Genomic DNA, 20,419 nt, shown 5'->3' on the forward strand with positions numbered 1-20,419 from the left:
GGGGGTCGGACTCGATGATCTATTGAGGTCCCTTCCGACCCTAACATCTATGAATCTGTGCCAATTGCAGGGGACAGAGACCTCATCTTGTATTTGAATAAATACGGTAATTTTATTGCTTATTCCAGGGGTAAGCAACCCCTGGCACTCAAGCCAGAGCATGACACGTGGAGGCATTTTGTTTGGCACTCACACCTTGGGGAAGGGGCTGGGGCTGTGCTGCCACAACAAGGATCGAGCCACTCATGGCTTCCTCACCATCCACCACTGGCACAACCAACATCTTACAAATCAAGGTTGTTGGTATTTTTGTATTCTGCCCCAAAAAGTTGTTGATCCCTGTCTTAGTCCTTGGTTCATTATGCCATTTATTGCATTAATGTGTGGCTGGGGTACTTCTTAAAATGTGATTAACTAGCTGATCATGTCTTAAGTGACGATGTGATTAACTAGCTGATCATGTCTTAAGTGAAATGTCTGCCAGGGACTAAAGAACATGGAGATATTTTTCCAGAATGCTTTCAGCATTTATATTAGTAGGTAGTAACGCAGTAACGCCTGCTTTAACGTTAATTGTATAACTGCTGTTTAATTTCAGATAATTATAATAGCCATATGTGAAATTCTCTTGCTGTCTGTGCTTAAGATCTGTTATATACGCTATGCTTTGCTATCTACCTACTCCAGCCTTAATATTGAAAGGTATTTTTGTGCCTGCATTGTCATCAAGAATCGAAGTACTTTAAGGAAATAAGGAGTGGGACAAGTTTAAAATTTCTTCCTCTTTAGAACATCTGCAATAAATGAAAGATGAGGCATTTCAAATACTTCAAAGACCATAAACACCATCTAATTGCTAAGTATTTATCCTAAAGTAATTTGTCTAATTAAAATTCCAGGGATATAATTATGGTGCTATACTTATGTCTCATTATGATGTAATTTTAATTTTTGTATCATATTATATTGTACTTAAACTCAATGTGTTGATATTAGTAACTGAAATAGTATTCTGTCTTTGGTTTGCCTTTATTAGTAAAAGTATTACTAAAAATAGAAAATATTGTGATTGTTCAGTTATTCCTTTCAGAAGTTTAGTCATTTTACAAAAAATAACATCAGTAATATGCCATTTTATATGGTCATTTGCCAAAGTTAAAACCCAATTTTATAGGTAACGTACTCTGTACCACCCTGCATACTTTCCCAGGACTTAAAAACATGGGCAAGTGCTGTAGGGGTTGCATCCCACGTTTAGTGATGTGTATTCAGTTCAAAGTTATGCTTCATTTGTGATGTTTTTAACTGAGTGCTTTTATATTTCCCTTTAAAGATTATGACTCGGATGCCATGAGCAGCTCTTATGAATCATATGATGAAGAGGAGGAGGATGGGAAGGGGAAAAAAATGAGACATCAATGGCCTTCTGAGGAGGCCTCTATGGACCTAGTGAAGGATGCTAAGATCTGTGCCTTCCTCCTAAGAAAGAAGCGTTTTGGACAATGGACCAAATTACTGTGTGTTATCAAAGAAAACAAACTACTGGTAATTATTATTTAATTGGGCAATACTTGCTTTACTATTTATGATTTTTAAGGATATATTAAAACTGTTTATGAACCATATATAAAGTGTAAATAGCAATCAGAGAGAGGTAGGTAGACATGATAGTCTGAAGGCAGGCAGAAAGCAGGGTAGGTATGCAATAGACTAACTGAATGAGATATACGTAGACAGCACAAGATATGATCTTGAGTTCACTTCATCTGATGCTGGGAAAGGACAGCATAGAGAAGTGAATGAAATGAAATCGCTCCACTTTATATACACTGCTCTACGCTGTCCTTTCATAGCATCTAATGAAATAAACTTGAGTTCATGAAAGCTTGTGCTATCTATGTATCTTATTTAGTTAGACAGTGGTAGTCAGTGTCAGTAATGTTATCAAAGGACCCACTCATGGGTTACTTAAGAATGAGGACTCTGAATTTATGAATATATGGCTTTTTTGAGGCACTTCAAATATGAAACTTTGTCACTGAAATCTATACCCAAGAGAATTCCCGAATGCAGGGAAGCTAGTCTGCAGCCTGTTTCCTTCTCATACATTTCAGATGAGAGAATTCATGAAACCCCGAGAACCCAAGCCTGAATTCCCTGTGGAGGCAAAAAACCTCATTGGACTCTTTGGGCTTTTTGCCTATATAAGAGCTCTTGGATCAGACCCTTAAGAGAAAACAAGTCTTTGTTAGATTGAGCAATCGACTTGGCAACATATGTTATAGTAATGTATATGCTTTAAACACAACCCTCACCATCTGTTCTGCTGTAATTACAGATGCAATATTCACGATACGCAGCTGCAACATAGAAAGGAAAGATATAAGTCATTTAAATGTCTTCATACGTTCTTTCTTTGGTGCTCTGCTGTATTCCTCTTATGTTGCAGGCAACAGTGGAGGATCCAATGTTAGTAAATTCACAGTCCAAGCTTGTTATTTACGGGAAAAAGAATTATATAGGCTTTCTTTTATATAACATTATAAACCTTACAAGGGTTCTAAAGTAAATTGCTAAATCATTTGGGAATCTTAGAAATTGCCTGTCCCCCTATGCAGTGCCAACGCAACTATAACTAGAGATGAATTTTTGGTGGCAGCATCTCAACTTTAAAATAAATTGGTATGAGAGCTTGCAAGACACTTGCCACAAGGAGCTTAGTTTGCCCATTGACCCACTACAGCCCAGGTCTTCCAGCCTTCCAACTAAGTTATTATTTTGACTGCATGAGAAGGGACAGGTCAAGGGAAATAGATCTTGAGATTAAGGCATTGCTAACAATGATGTGGAATTCTATTATTATATGGTCAGTTCAATTTACATTTGGGGAATTTTATTTTGACACTGAGTTTATCTTCCATGACCAAAAAGAACCCTTTGAGTCTGGAGTGACATGTGTTTTTAACTTCATTAGATTCACTGACAGTAATCTAGATTTAGAACAATATGCAAGATCAGAATCAGGGTCTTGCAATAAAGATTATTAATTTAAAATTGAGAAAGAGAAGGGTGGGAGTTGTTTTGCTTTGGGTTTTTTTTTTTGTTTAAGTCTGTTATAGATCATTTAGAATTAACTTTGTTTGTTTAAAAGCTTGCCAGTACTCTTTTTTGCCTTTCTAACCACATGTACTGGCTGAAGTTATTTTTTTCCCCAGGGCTTTCTTATTTCTATCGTAATGAGGATTATGAAAATATAAACTATAAGTGTTGAACGAGCAATTTGTGAGATTAGTGTTCTAATTTTTTTCCAAAAGTTAACTAACCTGTGATTTACACAGAAACCAATACAGTTGTATATGTGTGTTTAGGGATTAGTAATTGCCTGTATTATAAATGCAGGATTTGGATGAAGCCAAAATCATTTTACAGCTGAATCGGACATTCAGTAGAAATATACTGTCAGATAATTGCTTTCTGCACAGCCTCATATGGCAACATTTAGTATGCAAATGTTGTGTTTTTATTAGATTTCCATATGAACTTCTAAAAATACACACTAGAAATGTATCTAAATACATGCCTCAAAATGTTTTATAAAGTGGGAAAAGATGCTATTTTTTCAGACTCCCATGTCATAAAGATATTTTTTTAATATAAAAAGTTTATTCAAAATATTATTCATCATTCAGCAATACTACAAAGGTTGGTTTAGAGCAGGGGTGGGCAATTATTTTCGGCGGAGGGCCGCATACTGAGTTTTTGGCAAGCCATTGAGGGCTGCATGACATGCAGCCAAGGGCAGATAAATATTAATTTTCTAAATTTTTTAGGGGCCCTGCAGGCCAGATAGAATGGGCTGGCAGGCTGCATCTGGCCCGCAGGCCACATTTTGCCCACCCCTGGTTTAGAGGGAATATACTTGGTCTGCTTTAGCTGTAGTCTTTGGAATAACCTATCAACAGTTACTGTGTTCCTATATTTCGCTCATGAAATGGGTCCGAACAAAAGTGTTAAAATAAGGTACTTTAGGTTTATGTACAAAAATGCATGTGATCTTATTTTCCTTCATATATATTCAGCTGTTCTTACAGCATATATAAATCTGGCTTTTCCATCAGCTCATCTGAATGTACAGAAGCCCATTTTGCGTATGGAGTTGGAGTAACTAGACATTCAAATAACATAAATCAATGCAAAAGAATGTTATTAGTCTGATACTTTGTGTATTAAAACTGAATAAAACAACCACACCAACAGAAGTGAAGTCAGAAGGATGCATGGTCAACAGGGAGACTGGCTGTCCATAGTACTAGTCATACTATCTAAAGCCTTCCCTCATTAGGCCTTTGGTTCAAGTCTGAGCCAGGTCTTCAGTGATCCAGCATCAGAAGGGCATTATAGATTTGTTCACTGTTGAAGAGGAGAAAAATTCTCATTTCATAGCTCTATCAATGTTAGCAGGTCAGTTAAAGAGTAAGTGGGCATGGAGTCTGAACTGCGCTCTGACAGTCTGATCCAGTTCAGGCTACAGTCACAGTGATAGGATAAATAAGGTCACTTTGCCATTCACCATACAGTAGTTTTCTATTATTAAATATGTCCACTAGTATTAATCGGGCAGTAATTTCACTTCAAGAAAGATGGGGAAAAAAGTAAAGATAACTTTGATTAACTTTCCAGTATTTGTTAATGAGACAAGCAAAAAAAAAAAAATGTTGCTTGGTAGTAAGGATTTTCTTTGTGTGTGAAGCAAATTAAGCTTTCACCTAACACTACTTTATTTTTATTTAGTGTTATAAAAGTTCGAAGGATCAGCAACCTCAGATGGAACTGCTCTTGAATGACTGCAGCATCACATATATTCCCAAAGACAGCAAAAAGAAGAAGCATGAGCTGAAAATCAGTCATCAAGGAACAGATGCACTGGTTCTAGCAGTACAAAGCAAAGAGCAGGCAGAGCAGTGGTTGAAGGTACAGTGTGATTTCTGATTAGTTGCATTCTTACCAATTCTTCCAGGGATAAAGTATTGCTTGTCTGTTATTAATGGTTGAAAATGTGATTTTGCTTCTAGGTAGTCGGGGTCTTATCTATGCAGGGTATGGGCTCTTCCTTGCCATTGACACTGACACTTAATCTTTATCACATACAATTTTTACTAATAAAATTAGTTGATGACTCTTATTAGAGTGCTACATTGTGACGATTGACCCTTTTTGCCTCTACAAAGCTGTAGTTACTACTTACATGATTCTGTAATGCTGCTTAGCCCGAATTCTAGGAATCAAGTTAACACTAGAGGTGCACCGATACATGGATCTGATACTGGATCGGCACTGATACAGAGAAAATTTACTATATTGGAAGTCATCCATATCAGGCTGATAATTTGGTCATTAAATGGTCTGTGCATGCATTCAACCGCAGTGCAGCACAGGCAGCTAAGAGCACAGCCCAGCAGCATGGAGAGATGCCTCCAGCTGGTAAATCTAGTGTGGTGGAAGGGGAGAGGGGAGAGTGGAGGGAAGGCACTGGGGGTGGGGCAGATCAAGGTCCCCACAGTAAGGGAAGAGCAGGGCTGGGGCAAGCGCTACTCAGCTGGGGCGGGGTGGGTGTGACAGAGCTGCGGCATGTCCTGGGGATGCAGGGAGGTGGGGGGGCTCCCACTGCTGCGTGCTGCTTGGCTGGGAGCCTCTGGTCTGGAGCTTCTTCCAGCGCTCACCTGCTGATCTGGTTGTTCCTGCTGCTCATCCAGGAGGGCACAGAGGGAGGGGAGGGCCTGAGCCCCTGGATCTGTGCGGGGTAGGCTACAGCCATGGGGGGGGAAGAAGGGAAGGGGCTGCAGCCAGAAATTTGCCATAGCCCCTTCCTGGCACAGCCCCACTCCTCCCAGAAGAGCTTAGCGCAGCCCCAGCCCGCCTTACTGCACACAGAGCTGGGGGCACATGCTCTGAGATGAGCGGCGGGAGCAGCAGCAGGAGCCGCCAGACAAGCAGGCAAGTGCTAAACAAGCCACCAGCTGAATGGCTCTCAGCCGAGTGATGTACAGTGGCAGGAGCTGCCTTCCAGCCTCCCCTGGATGAGCTGTGGCTCTGTGCCACACCTGCTCTGCTCCGCCCTGGTTGGGCAGCGCTTGCCCCAGCCTCACTCTCCATCACCGCGGGGGCCTTGATCTGCCCCCCCACAACCCTTCCCTCCCCAGACTTACCAGCTGGAGGCAGCTCTGCATGCTGCCAGGCTGGGTATCGGAAATCGGATCCGTATTGGCTGATATGCCTCCTTAAAAATCGGCTATCAGTATTGGCCACAAAAATCTGTATCGGTGCACCCGTAGTTAATACCTGAACTGTCATGTGTTGAAAAGCAGTGTCTAATAGGAAAAATGAAGTTTTGACTTGGTGGCGAGCACATCAGCCTTATTTCAGTAAAGTCTTCGAACCAAACAAAATTTCCTGACCTGCATTACTGAATATTGGGAAGAAAGAAGCACTTTGTCATTTAAAACACTGAATTAAGGTTGCTACTGACTTTAAAAAAGGAATAAAAGAAAGTGAGCAGAATTGCATTGTTTATACTTACACATTTCCAGCAAATAATTGATAACAGTTAGTCAGTATTAAGTTGATACATTTTATTGTTTTTTATAAAGTATTACATACAATCTCTTTAGATAAATTTAATTGAAAAGAAATAGGAAAATGTTCTTTTTCAGTTGGAGACTTGCACCTGTCAGTCTTCAATACACTGAAATGGAGCAAGAAATCATAGAGGAATCAGATAAGGCTTATTGGCATATTGCAAACCTATACATGATCAGTCACAGTCTAAGAGAATTCTCATTGAAAAAAGAATTGCTCTTGTCAGCAAGACTATCCTGCACTATCGTATGTTTATTATTAGGTTTTCAGAATCTTCACTTTTTCCGCTAATTTCCTACTTTTAGTATCTGGTTCAATAAAAGATATCACCCACAAGAATCCTTGTCTCTCCTGTCTTTCCTGGACCATCACAGCAACAGCATCATTTCAACACTATATAATATAAGAGGGTTTATTCTGAACATCAACCGCATATGCTTTGTACAGTATTAATGAGAGAGGAAAATGTACTTTGGGAACATTAATCTATGTTTCGTCTGAGTGTGATTTCATATTTTTCAGGGGTGGGCAATTATTTTGGGTAGAGGGCCGCTTAAGAAGTTTCGGTGAGCTGGGCCAGCAGTATCTTGCAGCCCGGCTTCAACTTGACAGATGCCTGCCCCCTGGTCACCATTTTAGGACTGGAAGTCCTACCCCTGACCGCTGAGCTTTGCCACCAAAAGTCCCTCCCCTTGGCCCCCGAAGTACTCCTTTGGTTGTTTGCCATGTTGGAACTGGAAAAAAAACAAATTTATACTAAAAATCAAACATCCATAATAACATATTTTAATTGTATTTCAAAAAATGTATTTGTCCTCACTTATCTATGTTTGTATGGTGTGTGTGTGTATATATAGAGATGATTGCATAATAGCTTAAAATGAAGCCTTATTGAAGCCTCTTGTTTATTGTGGGAGGGGTGGGGGACTTTGTGTCGGGTTGCGGTAGGACGAGGTAGGTGTGGATGGGTGGGTGGGTATGGGGCTTGTGTGGGGGGGTACATGTGTATGGTGGAATGTATGTGTGGGACCCCCTCCCCCTTTGCATAGCCCCTGCCGCCAGCAGCAGCAGCAGGCAGCGGACCCTTGGTTGCTTACAGCCCATGGCAGGCAGATTCCCCTGGCGGTGCATGGTCTCAGTGAGCCCCAGGGCTGCACGTGGCTGGGCTGCTGGCTCCGTCACACAGGGCTCAAATGCCAGAGCCTTGCACCACCGGGCGGAACCCTGTGTGATGAAGTCAGTGGTACAGAGCATGGTGCTCTTCTGGGGTGGCAAGGAGAGGGGTCAAATCAGCCCGGTTCTACAGCACGGAGCTCCCCACTGTTCCCCATGACCTGCGTGCTGCAGTGAGCAGGCAGAGCTGCTGACTCTATCATGCGTGACTCCCCCTAGAGGTACGTGGGGTGGAGAGCCTGGGAACTGCATGTAAGCCCCAGGGAGCCCTGCATGATAGAGCCAGGCAGATCTCAGGCCCTGCCAGCCTGTGCTTCACACTTCTCCTGTTGCCCCGCTCTGGGCCTCTGCCAGCCCTGGAGCACCAGCATGGACCCTGCACTCCTGCCCACCTGCTGCTGCCCCCCAACCCGTTGCTGCCAGTTCTGCTTTCTGCCCACCTGCCACTGCCACTTCCCTACCACCACCACCACTGCTTCCCCACCTGCAGGGCTGGGGTCAGAGCTGTACCACAGGCAAGTGTGGGAGCGCAGTGTGTGCTGCCCCTGCAGGAGTAAGCGGGGCTCGGCCTCATGCAAACACAAGCAGGGGCAGCCCAGGGCCGGGCCGGATACAGTCACCCGTGGGATAGTACCCACCCACAGCCCAGATGAAATCGCCTGGCAGGTTGGATCCATCCCATGGGCCATATTTTGCCCACCCTGGATATATTTGTTGAATTCCCAGGAATTCTCAATTTTAATTGTTTTTACATCACCATGCTAATTGCTTTCTGACACGATTATCTCTAATCTGCATGGCCTTCAGATGTATGCTCCACCCTTTTTCTTTTTTAGTTTTAATCTACTATATTTGCTTCTTTTTGAATATAGAAGTTTTACAAAAAAGGTATCATAATATTTATTTCTGGAGCAGTGAAACTGCATTTACCTTGCGATCCACTGGGCCAGACACGTCAATTTATACCATTTTAAAAAACCACGAGTCTCTTCTTTTAAAAATACAATACTTATACTTTATTTTTTTTCTTCTTAAGCTTATGCAGTTAGACCTCACCCCATCCTCATCAATAAATTAAGTGACTGCGGCATTGATGCCTGCACAGTTGGATGGGTAAAAAATTGGCTGATGGAGCGCACCCAGAGTAGCGGTGGACGGGTTGTACTCAACCTGGCGAGATGTGAGCAGTGGGGTACCCCAGGGCTTGGTCCTTGGGCCTGCACTGTTTAACATCTTCATCAGCGACTTGGACGAGGGGGTGGAAAGCACGCTGTCTAAGTTTGCTGATGACATTAAGATGTGGGGCGAGGTGGACACACCTGAAGGGGGAGAGAGGCTGCAACTAGATTTAGACTACATAAGTGGGCAGACGAGAATAGGATGGGGTTCAACGTAGATAAATGCAGGGTGCTGTACCTTGGGAGAAGGAATCCACAGCATACATACAGGCTGGGGAGTTTCCTTCTTGAAAGCACAGAGGCGGAAAGGGATCTCGGAGTCATTATTGACTCCAAGATGAACATGAGCCGCCAATGCCAGACCGCAGCCAGCAAGGCCAGCCATACCTTGTCATGCATCCAAAGGTGCATCTCAAGCCGGTCCAGAGAGGTGATACTCCCCCTCTATGCGACTTTGGTCAGGCCGCAGTTGGAGTACTGTGTCCAGTTCTGGGCTCCGCACTTCAAAAGGGATGTGGCCAGCCTGGAGAGGGTTCAGAGGAGGGCCACCCGCTTGGTGAGAGGGCAGCAGGACAGGCCCTACGAGGAGAGACTGAAGGACCTGAACCTGTTCAGCCTCAGCAAGAGGAGGATGAGGGGGGACCTGGTGGCTTCCTACAAACTCATCAGGGGAGATCAACAGCAAACAGGTAGAGCCCTTTTCTCCCCAGCACCACCTGGGGTGATGAGGAACAATGGTAATAAGCTGATGGAGAATAGCTTTAGGCTGGAGATCAGAAGGCAATATTTTACAGTTAGGGTGGACAAAATATGGAACCAACTTCCCAGGGAGGTGGTTCTTACCCCTACCTTGGGCATATTCAAGAGGAGGTTGGATGATCTCCTGTTGGGGTAGATGATCTGTTCAGGTCCCTCCTGACCCTAGCTAGTATGAAACTATGAAACCTCTTGGTACAAAGTTAGCCTGCTCCTTATTGACTGTCATTACTGTTGGTACCACACACACACACACACCAGTTTGATAGAATATTTCATATTATGATTATTTTTCTAATATAAAACCTTTTGCAAATTTGATGATGTTAATAAAATACTTAACTCTTACTATACAGTGATCTGATATATGAAAAAGATTTTATTTATTTGTTTGACATGACCAGCACAGCCTATATCCAAGAAGAACAGTGTAAGAGGGAAGATGAAAGAAAAAATTGGTATCAGAGATCTGTGGGGAAAGGAGTGGAAGGAGGAAAGGAAAACAAAACCTAAGAGAGGAATTAGAAAATCCCATGCAGAGATAGAAAGAAGAAATTCTGTGGTAAGGAATTAAATGGAAGGGGAAGAAGGAAAATGGATGCTGCAGGACAGGAGTTCCTGTAAATGTTGGCAGCAAAGGAAAGGAGGGAAAACAAAAGATAAAGAACTAGTAAAAAATCAAGGGCCATAGGATCAAATTGCATTTTAAAAATGATTAAATAACTAGACGATTGGCAATATATTACCAATTTATATTTCAATACCAATATATATATTACACAGTAAACACTGGCACAACTGTTGTAGTTGGCATGGATTTGATAATTGCAGCATACGGGTGCTTTTCACCCTTACTAGTAGGTTTTTTGCTTCAGTGAGTTGATGCCAAATACAATTTCCGAAGTGTATTCTAGCAACCTGTAGTCTGTGATAGCCTGTGCTATATAGACATATATGGAAATATAGACATCTGAGAAATAGGATTTTTGTCATCCTTCATGCTTTTTTATTCAGTGCCTGAAAACCTGTTAGTTTCTAGTGCAAGTGCTGTAATTTCAGATTTTGACCAGATTACTGGTCTTTATATTGGATTTTGCTGATCTCCAGTGTGGAGGTCAAGGAAGTGGTATGGGAAGCAATCACTGCAGTTTTAATGGATTTTTAAAAACCTCTAAATTAGTCTGAATATTTGAGAATCCATCCCCAAGTCCTCTGTGCTTTGCCCTGATCTAACCATATTTGGTTACTTGTTAAGAATAAATTGTATATTTCTAAACACAAATGAATTAAAAATGGGAATTTCCTGATGCTGGGTAATTTTTCTGTAGAATGGGAAGAAGAGAAGTACAGTTTAGGAGGCATTGCTGTAGGCCAGCTTATCTAGTGAAGAAGCAAACTGCAGTTTCATATACTGCCATGATTGAATATATGCCTCTGTGTTGCTTTACATATCACTGGATATTTTACTGGATTTTATTATATGGAAACTACAGCTATAAGTTTTTAATAGATTTTTCATAACATTAATTAATATTTTTCAAGTTTGGCATAGTATAAATGTCTGGTAATTTATTTAGCATATCAGAAATACTGTTTGGAATGAAATGGCCTTAATGGGCCATATTCTTTCCAAAGGGATTTCATTGTAATTAGATCATACTAAATGCACCATTATTTTCTGCATTGGATTTTGCAGTGCTGAATTCATTGGCACATATCAGAATTTCTTTCCTAACATTTTTAATTTATTCATTTATGTATTTGTTTATACAGCAAACATTCTTTGCACACAGACAGAGGAGAGCTATTTTTCCATATCTTAGGTGCATTCCTTCTACAAAAAAAATGGTTTGCAAAATTGCCTCTTGGCAAAATCATATCCGTGCTAGAGTGAATGGTTGAGCAATGCACTCTGTAAAACATTTAGAGACAGACTGACAGTACTTTATAGAATTCCTTCACACTACACTGCTCTCCATTAATAAAAATATTTCAAATACATGCCAAAGCTACTGTACTTCCAGCTTGACATCTTTGCTAGAACATACTCCATTCTACATAGTACAAATTGCCTACCCAAGGACAAACCTGAAGTGGTTTATGTTGTGCTTGCAACAGCTCAGTTTTAATCAAATACAAAAATTACTTTTCAGTAGAAAGTAGTTGTGTCACAATTTCTAAAGTGCATCAGATTTCAGGTTGTGCTATTTTGAAATTAATTTTCCTTTTGTCCAGTCACGCAATAATATGCTGTGAGCTCCTGAGTCAGGTAAAGATATATGTTCAGGGAATTACTGTATTGGAAATAAGATCACTTTCTTGTGTAAGGGAAAAATGACTTTGGTCCCAGTAGATGGCAAGATTGTTTTTAGCGCTGAAGGGCTCCTCTAGTAAGTCTGCCTGGCTGAGTTACTGCCTAAACACAACTAGTCAAGTTCCACTTCGTTTGTTTGCCACTGAAATAGATAAAAGTTTCACTGTTACTTTCACCAAGAAAATGGATGGTCCATTAGTCCCTGTTAGTCAGGGGACACTCCTTATCTCTGTCTTCAACCCATGATTTCTATATTTGATGGAGTAGGTAAAGTTAGAGACTGCTGCTGGGGAATCTCTGCAGCCTCATTAATGTTATGTAGACGTCTGACAGTCCTCAATCCTTCACATAAGCATAATGTAAATGTTACCAGCCTCACAGTCAAGTGATACAAGAGAGCTTTTGATAGTTCTGCACCATGATGTCACATGGGTTGGATTTGGCGCTATATATGCATAAGGGAACAGCTTCAACTCACCTTTTGAAACACAACAGTGGCTATATCCAGCGTATTCAGCCCCCCAATTTTTTTTTGATGTTTTCGCAGAACTGGCTGGATTAAGGTATTTTCCTACATGAAAACTTTCATTTCCACCCATGAAACAAGAATACTGTCTTCCTCAAAAATATATGCAATGTTACTCCATTTAAGGACAGAGCCTCGAGACTGAATAAAAAGGCTAGGTCCCCATTTAGAGTTTTCATCTATGGGAAATTAAAGTACACGGTGCTCAGTACATATTCAGGGTTGTCACTGCTGTGGCATTATCAGCTCCAAAACAGACCAACTTCCCTTATACTAGTCAATTTTGGGACTGCTAGTAGAAGCCTTAAAAACGAGACGAGATAACAGCCGCTAAGCTAACTGGTGCCTCTCATTTAAAAGCTTTCTAATAGCAGCACTTTAACAGTTGCTTCTCCTTCATACTTTCTGTGGGCATTTCTTTCTGGCTGGTCATGTTCTTTCTGGTTCCTTATAAAGGTGACCGCTGGGCTGAAAGATACTGTGCATGTTAGCAGGTTATGCATTTGTCTGTTGGGGGATAACCTGATATGAAGATTGTTGCCTAAGTAATAGGCAACAAATTGGAATTGGCAACATGCTATGCAGTTAAGCAAATTAGGCATGTGTGTGTATGTATATAAAAGTGCACATATCAGTGCATATCTACGGTATGCACTGATATGCCTATAAGTGGAGTACATAATGCCTCTAAGTCAGGGGTGGGCAATTATTTTGGCTACCGAGCCACTTAATGAGTTTTGGTGTTGTAGGCTACACACACACACAATCTTTAAGAAGGTATAATTTTAACAAATTATAGACAAAAAACAAAGCATACACTAACAATCAAACTTCTATTATATTTTAATTTTTTTTCAAACATATTTTAATTTTATTTAAAAAAATAATGTGTCCTGATTTTGGTTAGTTTTTTGAGTAGTGTAGATAGAGGTGATTGCATAGCAGCTCAAAATAAAGTCTCACTCTTGTATAATGTGTGGGGGGTGGGTATGGAGTTGGGTAAAGGGGGGATGTGCATATGTGTGTGAGGGAAGCTGCCTGTGCACTAGGACCTGGGAGCCAGTCGCGGGAGGGAGGGGGCACATGCTCCAGAGTTTTCCTGTGTGGTGTGGAGCCCATCCCCACCCAGCCCACAGCTGCCCCCGTGGCACTCTGCATGGAGGCAAGCCCCATCCACTTCCACCTGAGGCAGCCTGCACTGTGAGCCCCCCAGCCCTGACCCCAGCCAGCTCACACTGCTTCCCAGCGGGGCTGCTCCCAGAGTGGCTACAACTGCCCAGGTACTGCTTGCTTCTCCCTGCTTCCAGTAGCTCCTTCTCTTCCTCCTTCTGCCCCTGCTGCACCGCTCTGGGCAGTAGGTAATGCAGAGAAGCCATGGGGTCGTGTTCCAGGCACCACACACTCAGCCAGGCAAGGGGAGCTGCAGCCAGGTGGCTCCTGCTCCAGTGTGCAGGGCTGCAACTTCTGGCCACCTTTCATCTGCAATGTGCAGGCATCTGCAGGTGGCCAAGTGGTGGAAGGCAGCTGGGAGCTGGAGCCACCTGGCTGCAGCTTCCCCCACAACTGGCTGGGCATGTGGTGCCTGGCACGTCCCAATGGTTGCTGCTGCTTGGAGCAGCACACTGGAGCAATGCAGGAGGAGGAGGAGGAGCCACTGGAGGCTAGGGGAGCTGAGCAGTACCCAGGCAGCTGCAGCCACCCCAGGAGCAGCCCTCCTGGGAAGCTGTGCACTCTGGCCAGGGCCGGCACTGTCAGAGGATGCAAGAGGGAGTGTGGCACAGGCTGCCCCAGGTGGGATGCAGCCCCACGCAGAGCACCTCTGGGCCAGATGCAGTCAATTGGCAGGCACCCACCAGCAGGCCAGATCCAGTGAGTTGGCAGGCTGGATCTTGCCCATGGACCATATTTTGCCCACACCTGCTCTTTGGACAGCTTGGAAGCCAAGCCCAGCAAGTTCTTGTGCAGAAATCCATTTTTAAGGGTCAAGTTTAGTTTTGAACCTGAAACGGTCAAGGACTTATTTAGGCAAGAGAACAGGCATGAGCTTTTTCTAGGGCCTAAAATATTTTAATTTTAAAAGGGATTAGTTTCATTGTGATGATGTATATTTATTTAAACAACCAGCTGTGAAATAATAATTATTGTAGCAGAATTAATTGATACTGGAACATATAGACTTAACATGTATCCAGAATATTTTGGAATCATTTTGCAGATGACACCAGCAAACAGCTGATCAATCCAGGGTAAATTGAAGTCTAGACAATAAACCACACAGGCAGTTTCAGGTTTACCAGCTAAGAAACAGTTGGTGAAAAGAATAGCTGAAGTCACCAGAAAGTCTGTCAGAATAAGAGCGTCAAGCGTAACCAGCACAGATCCCAGGCTGCTGCAGAGATTACAGCAGTAACCCACTATACATCACTGAATGGTCTGAATTTTCCAAGCTCAAGCCCAAAATTGTACCCACAAAAATGCACGTGAAAAGATGTGCAGAGTTACCATTTGTTACGCAAACATGAGGTTGTCTTCGTGGGCATTTGACTACATGCAGTTGTGTATTGTGTATTTGGTCAACTGAGAATCCAGGCTCTGAATATTTTTCCCAACATGTGTGACTGCTTGGAGTAATTAGACATTTCTTTCTCAATACCCCTAAGAAATTGTGCACAAAGAAATAAAAGTACTACTTATAACTGACATTAGAACAGGATACTTGTTTGAGTGGCTTCATTCATACAGCTGAATGGGTTCTGTGGGTAACACTTTCAAATGATGATGCATGAAAAATGAGCTATACACTTAATATTCATTTGACATAAATAAAGTCACATCGCATTTAATTAACTTGAGAGTGTCCAGAAACATAGCCAATATAGGAAGAGGGAGTAGAGTGAGGAATACTGTTTAGACAGTATAGTATCTCTGCCTTCAGTGTGCCATTCATGTATTAGAAATTCATTTTCAAATATATATAATTTTATTAATGTTTTGGTTCTACTTTACTTAGGTTCATATGTACAGCAGTGTCACTGCCGTCTGTGATCCTGTAAGTTTTTGTAAACTAAGTGGACTTGGCCAACTTCAGTAATTGAATGGGAAATATCAAAGATACAAAGCGATTTGGTGCTTCTAGATCAAGGGTAGGCAAGATGACAGAGCTGGCCGGTGGCTGGACTCCGTTTCCCAGCAGCCCCTGCCCACATTGCTGCAGCCATTTTTTCTTTCCCTCAAACACTTCAGTGGTTGGTTAGTTCATGGGTTGGGTTCTTTCTTCTTGGGGTTTTTTTGTAGAATGGGGTATTAAAACATCCATTTTGGAAACTTATTTAAATTAGTAGAGGTGGAGCACTGCAGTCTGAAGTAGTAGCTGCATCCAAGGGCTGCTTGGGCTACATAGGCAGTTTTTCATTGGCGGGGGGCGGGGGAGAAGGGGAAGGCACGAGACCTTGGTGTTTGTAGTAACAATGTGATGCGTAAAGCTACAATACAGAGCTGTCCCAGAATACTCCTTTCACAGAACTGTCTGATCCAGTTGCCATATATAGCAATTGGCTTCATGGTAATAACACAGGACAGACTGTATGGGGGTTGTTCTGGCTGACTGTCAGCTGGAATTTTAAAGGGGATATATATGGACTAAAATCAGTCTTGTTGACTGCTAGCTCTGTTAGAGTCCTCTTCCCCACCCCCTCCTCCTCAGTATCCCTGACCAGCAGCAGTAAAGAGAGATTGTTTTTTCTTTAATCTTATTTTACTTCAGCCTGGAAGTGAATTGCAAAGAACAAGTGAAAACTAAGAAAAGGCATTTTCTGAGGAAGGCTGTGAGCCTTATGAGAAGTGCCTTGAGTTTAAAAAAGTTGAGAGAAAAGGATCAAAGAAAAGACAATTGAAGAGGTACTTGACAGTGCTCTCTAAAGTGGTGTGTGGCATAGAGGAAGTAAATAGAGATTTACCATGTGCCATCTTTCACAATGCTAGACCTAATAGACACACAAGGGAAGTTTTTTTTCATTCAGCATGTAAGTACCTTGTGGAACTCATTGCCACAAGATGTAGAGGTTGACAATTTAAGTTCAAAAGAAGATTCAGCATTTTAATGGAGAAAAGGTCTATCATTAAGCATGATTAAGGGCTGCAGCCTCCAAATTAGGACTTCTTAGGTCTCTAAATACTAGAAGCAGTAAGGAAAGAGGAGGAGGGGACAGATCAGTCTGCATAGGCCCCACATAAATACTCTTCCCCCTTGGCATCTGTTTTCTGCCACTGTGAGGTGCAGGATACTGGGCTATATGATGGACTTGTGGTCTGACTAGAAGTATTACTGGGTTTTTTTCCAGTCCATGCTGAGATTCTCATGCATTCATATGACTCCAGGAGCTGGGACTGTAAGAATACTGACGCATTCTAGGAACCTTCCAATAAAATCATGTGAGCTGGCAGCACACATGGACTGTTTTATACTCAGAGTTTTGAGTAAGAACTATGAGCATGTGAGATCAGCATTATAATGACAAGTCTGTGCAAACTTAATTATAGAGGGCACACTTATTCCATACTGGAGCATATTTTGTCTCATGGAGGCATTTAAGTACAATTTCACACTATATGTATATCAAACATTAATTTTGCACACAGGGATTGATGCACTAGCCAGTGAATCACTGGTACCAAAAATATTCCTATAAATGAATTCTTGAATGTGCCTTTGCTTCAGATTCAGACATGAAAGCCACTTGATGGTGTGCCATTTTTTTAAATCAAAATTTAATTACAACTCAAGAAAACACACAAGGAAAGCTTTTTCTTAAATATGTGAGGTATGACAAGAACAGTATTTACTCGAGTGCATGACTTTGCACATAGTACTCTGTGTTTGCTGCCAAATCATTTCCCTCTGTTCTGTCTGTAACTTCCATTACTCTTTGCCTCTGCCAAAATTAACTAACTGTGTGGTGTGAGCAGATGCTGAAAACATGAGCCATTGTATCAGGGTCATGCAGGAGACAGGAATAAATGTTCCCAGAAACCGAGTAGTCAAATTTCTTACAAATAAAACACAAATGCATTTCCACTGAACTGAAGCAAAGAGGGGAAAAAATCCCTCAAAAATATATGATAAATTCTTTTTCAGGGGAAGCAGGATTGACCTTACCTAAATGTGTAAGTGGTACATTTCCCCACATGATGATCTTTCTTTTTAAAAAAAAAATTACCAGTAGATATATCTGGGATAAGATTTTCTGTGACAAAACTCCTAAAGTAAGTTTTGTGAACTCGGAAAACATACGGTCATCTAAGAGTGAAATACTGTGGAAAAAATTTAATTGGAATGAGTATTCAAAAAGCAGAAAGGAAAAAATCTGAGTAAGTTATATCCATCCCTGTTCTTACTGCCAAAGTTATTGATAAGTGGTGTTCACAAAACATGATTAAAAAGAGAGAGAGGAAGAGTTGAAGCCAGACTTCAAGATGGAGACTGCATGGCTAATGTATAGTCTAGCAACTGTCTCTGAGATGGGCCCCCGGCATGAGACATTGTTCAAGATCCAAATATGAGACTGTGGAAGCCTGGGTCTATTTCGGTGCTTTTTAGCACAGTTTCTATGAGATTGGAGTGAGTCACTTAATTGTTATGATCCTTACTTCCTCTTTGGTAAAATGGGGTTGCTGGTACTATCTTTCCTCTTGGGGATGTCTCATGGATAAATTCTTTTAAATTGTGACGTGCTCAGATGGCACAACAATAGTACTATATCACTATGAGGTCAACTCTTAAAATAGAGTTACAAAATTACATTATTCAGTGCCATCTTTGTTGTGTCTTAATGGTTTCCATATCGGATTTGCTCTCTTTACAAAGAAACATTTCTAAGTCAGCCAGAAGAAACTGGGACCTAAAAGTTAAGTTAGTGTTCCTGTTTAAGGACTTCCTATGGGAGTGAATGTTCTATGGACCAAGTGCTGCTAAAAAATGAGTGAGGTCACAAGCCCAAGTAATGGTAAAATTTGCCCTAGAATTGGAACTTGGTTCACAGGTCTCAGGCAGAATAGAAAACCCTGTTCTTTCTCAGCTGAGTTGGGTCTTCTGTGCTAATGGTGCAAAGGGCAGTAAAACCACATATTTTTAGCTGTGTGACTTTGAGGACATGCAGGGAGTAGATCCGTTAATTAAGAAGGTGCTTTTACATAGTGGTTTTTCTTGATGTAACTCTAGAACAGCCCTTGCTTTATACTCCACAAGTAGTGTGCCTATCAGCACCAGATACCACAGGCTGAAGTATGGTAGGCAACCCCACCTAGGAACTAAAACCAAACAGTGTCTCTAGTGGAAACAGGATATAAAAAACCTCATCCCTTCATAGAGACCATCAGATTTATGAAAAAGTATCTCCTTCCGTAAATTGTAATCTGTTGGGTTTTCTTCAATATTTCAAAGACATACCATAATTCACATTTCATAGAATATATTTAAATTCACATGGTTCATTGCTTCATTGTCAATGTCACTGGTAAAATGTTATACAATTAATATGAAAAACTATTAACCACACACTCAACAGTATCAGAGAGAGATCAGTAATTTGGCCAGCACATCATTATTTCTTCATTAAGAAAAGGAGCAGCTGGGTAGTGTATTAGGCAGAAGTGTTGTCCTTTGGCTTTGGGGACCTTGGATCTAATCCCATTTTTTAGTCATAATGAAATTAATTTGGCGGTGTCAGCTGAGTTTACGTTGCAAAACTACCACACAGAAATCAGCAGTTCTGACAGTTTTTTTTATTCAGGAGAGACTTGGAGCTTAGCTAGTCTAGAAACTGAAACCTTTCACCTCTAGACATTATGGCTCCTCCAGGTCATTCATGAAATAACTTAGTGAGGCAATGTGGAGAAGCTCATGCAGTGGCAGCCTGCCCAACACATTGCCTACGGATAAAGAGAATGATTTCCACACGGCTGCTATTTTAACCATAAGGAGAGCAAATACTCATATGATTCATCTTGAATAAAGCCGCTTTTCCAGTGAAATATAACTTTCTTTTTTTATTTGTTTGTCAACGAAGCCATTTTGCATTTCTTTTAAGGTAATAAAAGAAGTTTGCAACAACTGTACAGGAACTATAGACTCAGATGGACCATCATCTAGCTCACCAGTACACAAGACAGAACTGGAAAAGGTATGTTACAAAAGAGGACTGCAAAGATAAGATCATGATGATTCCTTATGGAAGCGCCAATAATGACTCCACAGGTCTAGTTGTGTTGCCGTTGCCCTTAAAGGAGGACTCTAATGAATTACTGGATTTGGTTTTCAGATTTGGCACAATTACTTTTTAATTACCAAATCTAAGAGACCCTGAGTTTAAGATGACCCCCCACCCCACCCCAGTGATTAGATTCTATATATTGAAAATGTATAAGTTTACTATTATTTCCCAGATATAGAATCTAATTATCATAGGGTCGTCTTAAACCTGCCACCCCCTTTCCCCCCCACCCCCACTACAGGAGGGAAAGCAGTGGCTGAGGGGGTCAGGTTGCCTCCTTGCTTTCTGCCCTCCCACATCCCCCTCCAGGCTTCCTCCCCCCACCACTGGCACCCCACCCCCCAGTCTCTACCTCTTCCCCCCACTCCCCAAAATTTCTGCCTCTTCCTCTCTGCTCCCCACAGTCTCTGCCTCTTTCCTTCTTCCATTCTTCCCCTTACTGTCAGATGCTGCTCGGACTCTGCTCCCCCGCAGTGCACAGCACATGGAAGAGCAGCCCCTGTCGGGCCACATGGTAGTGTCAGCGCTGCTGATTGTCCAGGCAGGGGAAAGAGGTTCCATGTGCTCC

The 20,419-nt window shown here is 41.9% G+C and overlaps 1 protein-coding gene across 1 annotated transcript in view; it reads left to right on the forward strand.

Annotated features, from left to right (window-relative positions):
• AFAP1 (actin filament associated protein 1) overlaps positions 1-20,419 on the forward strand; it is a 165,302-nt gene that overhangs the window by 95,889 nt on the left and 48,994 nt on the right. Inside the window, exons 5-7 of the mRNA XM_014527232.2 lie at positions 1,334-1,545; positions 4,792-4,971; positions 19,669-19,761. Coding sequence (XP_014382718.1) covers positions 1,334-1,545; positions 4,792-4,971; positions 19,669-19,761 — 485 coding nt within the window. The remainder of the gene's footprint in view (positions 1-1,333; positions 1,546-4,791; positions 4,972-19,668; positions 19,762-20,419) is intronic.

The sequence above is a fragment of the Alligator sinensis genome, unplaced genomic scaffold (assembly GCF_000455745.1).
Source record: "Alligator sinensis unplaced genomic scaffold, ASM45574v1 scaffold421_1, whole genome shotgun sequence".
NCBI classification, from domain to species: Eukaryota; Metazoa; Chordata; order Crocodylia; family Alligatoridae; genus Alligator; species Alligator sinensis.